Source organism: Nomascus leucogenys, chromosome 22a (genome assembly GCF_006542625.1).
Source record: "Nomascus leucogenys isolate Asia chromosome 22a, Asia_NLE_v1, whole genome shotgun sequence".
Taxonomy (NCBI): Eukaryota; Metazoa; Chordata; class Mammalia; order Primates; family Hylobatidae; genus Nomascus; species Nomascus leucogenys.
Window position 1 is genome coordinate 55,914,308 of NC_044402.1, and position 12,322 is coordinate 55,926,629.

Consider the following 12,322-nt stretch of genomic DNA (forward strand, 5'->3'; position numbering starts at 1 on the left):
CTTTGTATGTCTGCATTCATGTGTACACTTGTGGATGGTTATGCGTATAATGTCCACAAATACAGTTTTTACAACAATAGGATTATATTATTTCTACAATGTTACATGCTGCTTTATTCACTCAATGTTTTATTGTGATATTTTCCCATTCATTAGGCATATGAATACATGATTTTTATTTATTTTTATTTTTGGAGATGTGGTTTCACCATGTTGTACAGGCTGGTCTTGAACTCTTGGGCGCAAGTGACTCTCCCACCTTGGCTTCCCAAAGCACTAGGGTTATAAGCATAAGCCACTTCCCGAACTGGCTGAATACATGATTTTTAATTGCTCCATTATATTCTAGTAAATTGATATATCATAATTTATTGATCCATTCCTCTATCTGGGGAGTCATTTAGTCTGTTTCCCATTTTTCTCAGGTAGAACCAATGCTGTATGAAATGTCCTTATTTTTGTGAACATTAATCTTTGGAATATTTTACATATCTAAATCTTTCTTTAGAATAAAAACCAAAAAGTGGCTGGGCGCGGTGGCTCACACTTGTAATCCCAGCACTTTGGGAGGCCAAGGCAGGTGGATCACAAGGCCAGGAGATCGAGACCATCCTGGCTAACACAGTGAAACCCCGTCTCTACTAAAAATACAAACAATTAGCTGGGTGTGGTGGCACGTGCCTGTAGTCCAGCTACTCGGGAGGCTGAGGCAGGAGAATGGCTTGAACCCGGGAGGCGGAGCTTGCAGTGAGCCAAGATCACGCCACTGCACTCCAGCCTGGGTGATAGAGCGAGACTGTCTCAAAAAAAATAAATAAATAATAAAATAAAATAAAATAAAAACCAAAAAGTGAAATTATTAGGTCAAATGCTACAGACGTTTTTAAAGTTGTTGATGCATTTGCCAAACTTTCGGGTTTGTAACAGTCTGTGCTTTTTAATAGTTTCTCTCTCAGAATCCCCTGGAGGGTTTGTTAAAACATAGTGGCTGGGCACAGTGGCTTACACCTGTAATCCCAGCACTTTGGAAGGCTGAGGCAGGCGGATCACGAGGTCAGGAGATGGAGACCATGCTGGCTAACATGGTGAAACCCTGTCTCTACTAAAAATACAAAAAATTAGCTGAGTGTGGTGGCATGCACCTGTAGTCCCAGCTACTCTGGAGGCTGAGGCAGGAGAATTGCTTGAACCCAGGAGGCGGAGGTTGCCGTGAGCCGAGATCATGCCACTGTACTCCAGCCTGGGCGATAGAGTGAGACTCCATCTCAAAAAAAAAAAAAACAACCAAAAACATAGTTTGCTGAGCCCTATTTCTCATTCATGGAATGAGATGGGGCCTGATAATTTGCTTTTTTTTTTTTGAGACAGAGTCTCACTTTGTCGCCCAGGCTGGAGTGCAGTGGTGCAATCTCGGCTCACTGTAACTTCCACCTCCTGGGTTCAAGCAGTTCTCCTGCCTCAGCCTCCCGAGTATCTGGGACTACAGGTGTGCACCACCACGGCCAGCTAATTTTTGTATTTTCAGTAGAGATGGGGTTTCACCATGTTGGCCAGGATGGTCTCAATCTCTTGACCTCAGGTGATCTGCCTGCTTTGGCCTCCCAAAGTGCTGGGATTACAGGCGTGAGCCACCTCACCGGGCCCAAGAATTTGCATTTCTAACACATTCCCCATTGATTCTGATGCTCCTGCCAGGACCACACTTTGAGAACACTGCTCTAGGGAATCTCACATCAGTTTTCCCTGTCTATTCCCACATGAAGACATTTTAGTGTATAAAAAGTATGGTTGATTTCTATATTGGTATTTTATTTTATTTTATGAGACATCCATTACTCACTGAAAGTCTTTTCCTCTCCAGCTTGTTTGAAAAAGTCAGGCCAAACGTCCTAAAACATAGGTATGATCTTGTTATTTCCCTACTCCAAAACCTTCACGCTTTTCCCTCATACCCCCTGAATTTAGTTTGAACTTCTTAAGTGTGGCATAATCAATTATTATGATACAGCCATATAGCAATTTATAGTTTTCAAAGCATTTTAATAAATACTTTTTTATTCAAGGTTTTCTATAAAGTGAAAAATCACTTAGTGTGAAGTTAGGAGACTTAAGTCTTTTGTTTTTGAGACAGAGTCTCACCGTATCACCCACGCTGGAGTGCAGTGGTGTGATCTCAGCTCACTGCTGCCTTAACCTCCCAGGCTCAGGTGATCCTCTCATCTCAGCCCCCAGTAGCTAGGACTACAGGCGCGCACCATCATGCCTGGCCAATCTTTGTATTTTTTGTTGAGACCAGGTTTTGCCATGTTGCCCTGGCTGGTCTCTACCTCCTGGATTCAAGCCATCTGCTTGCCTTGGCCTCCCAAAGTGCTGGGAATATAGGCATGAGTCACTGCGCCCGGCCTGAGTTTTTCTTAATTCTACCTTTAACTGTGACCTTGGGAGTTTCTTCATCTGTAAAATGGGAGAGTGGTATTTAAAGTTCCTTAAAGATTTCTTTTCACTGTGTTAATGCCTTTTTAACTTTATCTTCCATTGCTCTCCCTGACAAAACCTATGCTTCAGCTGGGCAGAACTATTATTCTTACCAGTCTCTTTTTGTTTCTGGCTCTATGCCTTTGTTTATGCCATTTCTTGCCTATAGAATACCCTCTTCTCACTTTCACAGTCCTTCAAGGACCACCTCAAATGTTATCTCTTACCACAAAGCCACTCTAGATCCTCTTCTCCTTGTCCTTTTTCCTCTTTGATGTTGTCTAGAACTGGGGATGTCTTACTCATCAGTTTATCCATCTCCCACTCCTGCCTAGTGCCTAGTATGGTGCCTTACATACAGAAGCAACTAAATACTTATGGAATGAATGCAGGTGGCTTCAGGTGCCATTCATCAACACCAGAGCAGTAGGTAGCTGGTCTCTTCTGAGTCTGGGATGACCTTGAATAACCTTGACATTTAATGTTGATATGAGAGTGCTGTCTATGCAGTTAGCGATGTTGGAATAAAAAGATTCAGAAAGGCCAGTGATTGAAAAATGACTTGATCTCTTTACAGCCAGTAATAGGTAATGACAAAGTTGTATGTTCCCAATATTGGGAACTTTATCCAGTTGTCTGAGCTGAAAGGGATGGGTATTGTAAGTGGATGGGAACAAACATGTCTCCAAAGCCACATTTGTGGTTTTTGTTTTTTTTTTTAAACAGGGAGCCCATGGCCAAGACAGATGAGGGGGTGGCAGCCCCAGTGAGTGGAGGTGCTGCACGACTCCGATTTTTCTCCATGAAGAGGACAGTATCTCAACAGTCATTTGATGGTGTCTCATTGGATAGCAGTGGCCCTGAAGACCGGATTTCAGTGGACAGTGATGGCAGTGATAGCTTTGTGATGCTCTTGGAGTCTGGTATGTGGGAGCAGAGCCAGGCAAAGTTGCAGAAGTCCAGAAAGGGTTCTCTCTGCTGCCTGTATCAGACTGGCAGGGCTAAAGAGGAGCTGAGAGATGATAATATAGACATTTTCTTAACCAAGACAAAAAAAGAGAGAAAGAGAAATTTTAGTGGACTTGTGGGTTTAGTTTTAATTCCACGTTTCTAGGTTATTGGTTAATTGACTATATCACAGAAAGAGATTCAAACTAAAGGAGAGGGCACTAGTCTTACAGCCTTATAGCTAAGTCAGGATTAGTTTCATGGTTGGTATCAGTGGTGTGAGTGTGCTTATAGTCTTTTTCTTTTTTTTGGCCTGTGTTGTCACTGGAAAATAGGAGCTTTTTATCTGTTAATAAAATGAGAAACTTTTAGGAATTACCTCTGTAAGTTATACTGGTTCTTTCAGTTTATTGAAATAGAAACTTAGGAAATCATCCCTTAAGAGTATCTAGGCTGGGCACGGTGGCTCATGCCTGTAATCCCAGCACTTTGGGAGGCCAAGGCGGGTGGATCACTTGAGGTCAGGAGTTGGAGACTAGCCTGGCCAACATGGTAAAACCCCGTCTCTACTAAAAATAGAAAAATTAGCTGGGCTTAGCAGCAGGTGCTTGTAATCTCAACTACTCGGGAGGCTGAGGCAGGAGAATTGCTTGAACCGGGGAGGTAGAGGATGCAGTGAGCTGAGATTGTGCCACTGCACTTCAGCCTGGGCGACAGCGAGACTTGGTCTCAAAAAAAAGAGAGAATGTCCTATTTATTCATTTATTTATTTTATATTGACAAATTATAATTGTATTTATGTGGTATTAATACTAAGTGATCCTGTGATATATATACACACACACATACAGTGTGGGATTTTTGAGCCAAACTAATTAACATCTCCGTCACCTCAGATACTTACCATTTATTTCTCCTGTTTAACTGAAACATTATACTTTCACTAACATTTCCTCCTATCCCCTCCCATTTCCCTTTTCAGCCTCTGTTAAGCACCATCCTGCTCTCTGCTTTTATGAGTACAGTTGTTTTACATTCCATGTATAAGTGAGCACATGCTATTTTTGTCTTTCAGTGCCTGGCTTATCTCCTTTAGCATATTGTCTGTCCTCCAGATTCATCTACGTTATCACAAATGACAGGATTTCCCCCTCATAAGGCTGAATAGTATTCCATTGTGTGTTTGTACCACATTTTCTTTGTCCGTTCATTGGTTGATGAACACATAAGTTAATCCCATAACTTGGCTATTGTGAATAATGTAGTAAACACAGGAGTAGAGATAGTTCTTTGATACACTTTTTTTCATATTTCTTGGACATATACCCAGAAGTGGATATGATAACTCTATTTTTAGCTTCGAGGACCCTTCATACTGTTTTCCATAATGCCCATATTAATTTACATTTCCACCAACAGCTAGGGTTTCCTTTTCTCTACATCCTTGCCAACACTTGTTATCTTTAATCTTTTTGAGAATAGCCATTCTGACAGGAGTGAGTTAATATTTCACTGTGGTTTTAATTTAAGAGAATGCACTGTTTCTTAAGCTGGGTGGCGTGTACCATGTTTGTTTTGTTATTATTTTTAACTTTTTATGGAAGATTTCATGTCTATGTACAAAAGTAGACAGAATCAAATAATGAACCCTCATACACCCATTACCTAGCTTTGAAATTAAGAACTCATGGCAGGCCCAGTGCAGTGGCTCATGCCTGTAATCCCAGCATTTTGGGAGGCCGAGGTGGGCGGATCACTTAAGGTGAAACCTAATTCTCAAATTTAAATTAAAGTTCTGAAAAATCTCCTGGGGTTCTTATATATTCACCTTAGACAGCAATTAAACTTGTGAGTGGATTTCTGCCTTGGGAAGCAGAAATCTCTAAAAGGAAAGAAATTCTCTAAAAGGAAAGAGAAGGCCGGCATGGTGCCTCACGCATGTAATCCCAGCACTTTGGGAGGCCCAGATGGGCAGATCAGGAGTTTGAGACCAGCCTGGCCAACATGGTGAAACTCTGTCTCTACTAAAAATACAAAAATTAGCCAGGGATGGTGGCGTGCGCCTGTAATCCCAGCTACTCAGAAGGCTGAGGTGGGAGAATTGCTTGAACCCAGGAGGTGGAGGTTGTAGTGAGCCGAGATCGCGCCATTGCACTCCCCTGGGCGACAGAGCGAGACTATTCCATCTCAAAAAAAAGAAAAAAAAAAAAGAACTCATGACTATTTTTGTTTCATAAACACTACTGCCCACTTTCCTTCATCTCATATTATTTTGAAGCAAATCCCAAATGTGTCCTTTTGCCCATAAATATTTTGTTATGCATTGCTAGAAAATACAGACTTAAATTTTTTTTAATTGTGGTAAAATACATATGAAATTTGCCATCCTAACCGTTTTTAAGTGGATAGTTCAGTGACATTAAGTACATTCTGATTGTTGTACAATCATTACTACTGTCTATCTCCAGGATGTTTTTCTTCTTGCGAAACAGAAACTCTGTACTCATTAAACAGTAACTCCTCATTTTCCCTCCCCTCAGTCCCTGACAACCATGATTCTACTTTCTTTTTATAAATTTGACTACTTTAGGTACCTCATATAGGTAGAATCATGCAGTATTTGTCCTTTTATCACTGGCTTATTCCACTTGGTATATCCTCAAGATTCTTCTATTTTGTAGCATGTGTCAGAATTTCCTTCCTTTTTAAGGCTGAATAGTGTTCCGTTGTATTTATATACCACATTGCTTATCCTTGCATCCATGGAAGGACACTTGGGTTGCTTCTGTTTACAGACTTTTAAAAATGGGATCAAATGTCATTACACTTTAAAAAATTAACAGTAATTCCTTAAATTCATCAAATATCTAGTTAGTCCTCAAATTTCTAGTTGTCTCATGAATGCCATAAATATTTTATTTTTACAGTTGTCATTGTTTGTAGAGATTGGATTTGAACAGAATATTTTGACCTTTGAACTCATTTGTCCTCTTTTTCATGCAGAGTCTGGTCCAGAATCTGTTCCACCAGGATCTCTTTCAAATGTCTCAGATAATGCTGGTGTTCAAGGGAGCCCTCTTGTGAATAATTATGGCCACGGGTCACCAGCAGCCAACAGTTCAGTTTCACCCAGTGGAGAAGACCTCATCTTTCACCCGGTCAGCAGCTCTACTTTCTTCTCTGCAGAGGGTAGGCTCTGGGCAGAGAGCTTGGGAGTTAAAACTAAGAGGATCTCCTTTGATAGGTCTCAGTTCTGGTCCTGAAGGTGAATGAGGTGTCTTTTGGGATTGAGGTACGTGGTGAGGACCTGACTGTGGCCCTGCAGGCAGAGGAACTGACCCTCCAGCAGCTGGGCACCGTGGGACTCTGGCAGTTCCTGCGGGGACAGTGCCCAGGTAAGGATGGTAGTCATTCCACGACAGACCGTGGGACTTGTCTAGGACAGCCATAGATTAACTTGTACTTGTCACTGTGCTCTAAGGGCAGCCACTCTACTAGTGGCAAGTTCTCTCCAGCAGCCATTAGGGGGAGGAAAAACTCCATTGAAGCCTTTTTTGCAAGGAGCCTCTTAGAGCTCTTTCTGGGGCTTTGCATTCACTGTGCTAGTCTCCAACTTCACTTCCAGGTACTCCTGGAGCTTATACATGAGGACAGTGTCCTCTTCATTTGTGTGTCTCTTAACATAAAACTATCTGATCAGGGAACTTCTGTCATTCAGATTCAGTCCTTTGATGTGAATTTTCATTTATAAAAGATGACAGGAAAAATCTGGGCTTATGTTACATACTTCATTTAAAAATTATTGGCTGGGTGCGGGGCTCATGCCTATAATCCCAGCACTTTGGGAGGCTGAGGTGGGTGGATCACCTGAGGTCAGGAGTTCGAGACCAGCCTGGCCAACATGGTAAAACGCTGTCTCTACTAAAATATAAAAATTAGCTGGGCGTGGTGGTGGATGCCTGTAATCCAGCTACTTGGGAGGCTGAGGCAGGAGAATTGCTTGAACCCGGGAGGTGGAGGTTGCAGTGAGCTGAGATCGTGCCATTGCACTCCAACCTGGGTGACAAGAGTGAAACTCTGTCTCAAAAAAATATATATTTTTAGGCTGATCATGGTGGCTCATGCCCGTAATCCCAGCATGCTGGGAAGCTGAGGCAGGAAACCAGCCTGAGCAACATAGCAAGACCTCAACTCTACAAAAAATACAGGCCAGGTGTGGTGGCTCACGCCTGTAATCCTAGCACTTTGGGAGGCCAAGGCGGGTGGATCACTTGAGGTCAGGAATTTGAAACCACCCTGGCCAACATGGTGAAACCCCGTCTCTACTAAAATACAAAAAAATTAGCTGGGCATGGTGGCACGCACCTGTAATCCCAGCTACTTGGGAGGCTGAGGCAGAAGAATTGCTTGAACCGGGGAGGCGGAGGTTGCAGTGAGCCGAGATTGTGCCCCTGCACTCCAGCCTGGGTGACAGAGCGAGACTCTGTTTAAAAAAAAAAAAAAAAAATTAGCTCGGTGTGGCGGTGCATGCCTATAGTTCTAGCTGCCTGGTAGGCTGAGGTGAGTGGATCATGTGAGTCTAGGAGTTTGAGACTACAGTGAGCTATAATTGCACCACTGCACTCCAGCCTGGGCAACAGAGCGAGACCCTGTCTCTTAAAAAAAATTAAAATATTGAGTAGATACTGAAGAATACTTATAAAATATATGTAAGGCATAAAATAATAATACAATGAACCCATGTACCCACCACCTAGTTTGTTTTATTGTTTTTTAATTTTTTTTGAGACACAGTCTTGCTCTGTTGCCCAGGCTGGAGTGCAGTGGCACGAATTCGAGGCACTGCAACCTTCGCCTCCTTCAAGCAATTCTCCTGGCTCAGCCTCCCGAGTAGCTGGGAATACGGGCACGCACCACCACGCCCAGCTTATTTTTGTATTTTTAGTAGAGATGGGGTTTCACCATGTTGACCAGGCTGGTCTCAAACTCCTGGCCTCAAGCGATCTGTCTACCTCAGCCTCCCAAAGTGCTGGAATTACAGGCCTGAGCCACCATGCCTGGCCCCACCACCTAGGTTAATTAATACAACAGTACCATTACCATTTAAGTCTCTGGGAGTCCCTCTCCTGAACCTCTTCTGTCCCTCACCTGTCATAGGTAATCACTATCCTGAATTTGTATTCATTGTTATCTTGCTTTACTTTATAATTTGTACACGTGTTTATACTAATGTATTATTTAACTTTTTTCACATTTTTCTAAATGGAATAATAGATTATACTATTTTTGTGATTTGCTTTTCAAGTAACATGATATTCTTTTTTTTTGCCCTTGGTTCAACATTTTTATTAATTTTTTGCACACAAAACAAACATTTTCTAAAAATACATACAAACAAAAAGATGCATATCAAACATATTAGGAAGGTTGCACATGGGAAGACTGGGAATAGAAATGGGGGGTGGGAATGAAATAAATAGAAAGGGACTTTGTATGGATCAATGATAATAACTCAATCCTCTATGTCTTTGACAAAGAAGAAGGAGAAGGAAGAGGAAGAAAAAGAAAGTGGGATAAAGGATCAGAAAGGGAGGAAAATAGAAAAAATTAGAGTATGACTCCAGGGTAGACCTGTTTTGTTGTTGCTGGGTTGGTTGGTTGGTTTGTCTGTTGTATTTTTCATATGTTTTGCCATGTTGGCCAGGCTGGTCTCGAACTCCTAGCCTCCAGTGATCAACCCGCCTCAGCCTCCCAGAGTGCTGGGACTACAGGCGTGAGCCACCACGTCCAGCCCCCACATTGCATCTGGCCTCCGTGGTAGACCTCCCAGACGGGGCGGCTGGGCAGAGGCGCTCCCCACATCCCAGATGGGGCGGCCGGGCAGCGGCGCTCCTCACATCTCAGACGATGGGCGGCCGGACAGAGACGCTCCTCACTTCCTAGACGGCGGCGGCCGGGCAGAGGCGCTCCTCACCTCCCAGACGGGGCGGCGGGGCAGAGGCGCTCCTCACATCCCAGGCGGGGCAGAGGCGCTCCTCACATCCCAGACGATGGGCGGCCAGGCAGAGATGCTCCCCACCTCCCAGACGGGGCAGTGGCCGGGCAGAGGCTGCAATCCTAGCACCCTGGGAGGCCAAGGCAGGCGGCTGGGAGGCGGAGGCTGCAGCGAGCCAAGACCACGCCACCGCACTCCAGCAGGGGCAACACCGAGCACTGAGTGAGCGAGACTCTGTCTGCAGTCCCAGCACTTCAGGAGGCCGAGTCGGGCAGACCACTGGAGGTCAGGAGCTGGAGACCAGCCTGGCCAACATGGCGAAACCCCACCTCCACATGATATTCTTTAAATTCATCTAGGTTGTTGAGTTAGCTATAATTCGTTCATTTTTCATGACTATATAATGTTATTGTATACATACACCACTTTTTTTTTTTTTTTTTTTGAGACAGAGTCTTGCTGGGTTGCCCAGGCTGGAGTGCAGTGGTTGCAATCTCAGCCCACTGCAACCTCCGCCTCCCGGGTTCAAGTGATTCTCGTGCCCCAGCCTCCTCAGTAGCCAGGACTACAAGGCGCCTGCCACCACGCCTGACTAATTTTTTTGTATTTTTAGACAGGGTTTCACCATGTTGCTCAGGATGGTCTTGAACTCCTGAACTCAAGTGATCCACCCGCCTCAGCCTCCCAAAGTCTTAGGATTACAGGCATGAGCCACTGTGCACGGCACTTTTTGCTTTTTGAAAACAGCTTTATTGAAGTATAATTTGCATAACATAAAACTCATTTTAAGTGTACAATTTTATAATTGTGTAACCATCACCACAACCCAATTTTAGAACATTTCCATCACCCCCAAAATATCCCTGTACCCATTATCCTATTTACTTCTTTATTCTATTCTGGACAGACATTTGGGTTGTTTCTAGTTTTTGTTTGTTTGTTTTTCCAATTTCAAATAGGGTTGCTGTGAACATCCTTGTACATGTCTCTTAGAATATATGTTTGAGAGTTTCCCTGGGGTTGTATTTCTGACAGTATAATTTCTAGATCATTAGGGTAGGCACAACTTCACCTTTACTAGATAATACCAAATTGTTATGCAAAATGTTTGTACCAATTTGCAGTTCCATAAATGTGTAAGTTGTTCCACAGGATCCTTGGCTACACCTGAGATTGTTCTGTTTGGAGTTTTGGAGAGATTAGCATAGATCCTGCTTTGCTTTATGAGTGACAGATGAGAAAACCAAGACTTCGAGAAAGGAGGAGACATTCAAATTTAGTAGAGTTTGGGAGTCCTATGTTTTAAGAGCTTTTCCTTGGCCATTAGCCCACTGTCTCACATTCATAACAAGGCCAGTCCTTAATCTCTCTTCCCTCTTGCAAGGCATTATAGCAAAGTATCTAAGCCCATGGACTTGGCAATCAGACTGCCTGGGTTCAGATCCTCTCCTTGCTACTTACTAATTATGTAATTTTGGGCAAGTTATTCTCTGTGACTTAGTTCAGTCAGATGAGAATGATGATATTCCTTTGACATAGGGTTATTATGAATATTGGTATATAAAGTGCTTAGAAGACTCCCTGGCCGCTAATTAGTTGTCTTCCTTGTCTTTCTTCACAAAGGTACATGCTTTCAGGAATCCTCAACTTTGAAGACTGGCCACATCAGGCCAGCTGTGGGTCTTCGCTTTGAGGTGGGGCCTGGAGCAGCTGTTCATTCCCCCATGTCCTCACAAAATGGCTTCCTACATTTATTGCTTCATGGCTGTGACCTCGAACTGCTCACTTCGGTGCTCAGTGGCCTGGGACCCTTCTTGGAGGATGAGGAGATCCCGGTGGTAGTCCCCATGCAGATTGAGCTTCTGAACTCCAGCATCACCCTAAAGGTGTGAGGAACCTTTGGTTTTTGCCAGTGTAAGGGTACATTGGTTTTTGCCCTGGACTTTGTCAAGCAAGGAAGCAGTGACACCTGTTAACCTCTTCCCTTTTCACTGTAAAATATGGTGAGGATCAAGTGAGGAATATTAATGCGTATTTGCATTCTCTGTCAGTGTTGTAGTGGTATATAAATGTGTGTTACTGTCAGAAAAGCCAGGGTTCAGGTGAGGAGACCTTGTCTGTAACCCTAACCCTGTCTTTGGCATGCAGCATTACCATGTGCAAGCCATCAGGTTATCTGATTCTCAGTTTCACCATCTCTAGATGGGAGAATCTGCTATGCCTCTTATACCTTCCAAGAATGTATGGACAAACGGACATAAAGCTGCTTCAAGCTGAATGATGGAGCGTGGGTTGTGTTAAATTGCTCTGAGCTGGTGGGGGGCATCATGTGGTTTCTCTCTTTCCTGCAGGATGATATCCCCCCCATCTATCCAACATCTCCAGGCCCCATCCCCATCACTCTGGCCATGGAACATGTTGTGCTGAAGAGGAGTGATGATGGTGTGTTCCACATAGGCGGTGAGTCAGGCTTGTCAGCCTGTTGGTTTCTCTGCCTTTTCTCCTAAAAGTGAATAGGTGACACCTAGGAACTGTTTGGGAGTTGGTAGCAGTTTGTCACTTAGAACCTTTACTTGTTTTCTCTAGCTGCTGCTCAGGACAAACCATCAGCTGAAGTACTTAAAAGTGAGAAGAAACAGCCCCCAAAAGAACGGGTGTTTTTGGTGCCCACAGGAGAGGTTTTTGAACAGCAGGTGAGGACCTAACAGAACAGTACCTGCCCATAACCCTTGGGGGCTATACTCGCGAAACTGGTAAAACCCGGGGCTGGGGGCCAAAAGGTTGCATGTGCTGCCTGCATGTGGGTGTTTTGGGTTCCTGTCACCTAGCAGCGGCTTCTAGAAGTGCTGACTAGAGGATAAATGTCAGGAGCTGGAGATGAATGGTTGCTGAGGACATACTGCA

General features: G+C 43.8%; 1 protein-coding gene across 1 annotated transcript in view; it reads left to right on the plus strand.

Moving 5' to 3' along the window:
• Positions 1-12,322, plus strand: part of UHRF1BP1 (UHRF1 binding protein 1) — an 85,720-nt gene that overhangs the window by 68,026 nt on the left and 5,372 nt on the right. Inside the window, exons 15-20 of the mRNA XM_003278823.4 lie at positions 3,202-3,398; positions 6,427-6,581; positions 6,668-6,818; positions 11,042-11,304; positions 11,770-11,878; positions 12,005-12,111. Of these exons, the coding sequence (XP_003278871.2) occupies positions 3,202-3,398; positions 6,427-6,581; positions 6,668-6,818; positions 11,042-11,304; positions 11,770-11,878; positions 12,005-12,111 (982 nt within the window). The remainder of the gene's footprint in view (positions 1-3,201; positions 3,399-6,426; positions 6,582-6,667; positions 6,819-11,041; positions 11,305-11,769; positions 11,879-12,004; positions 12,112-12,322) is intronic.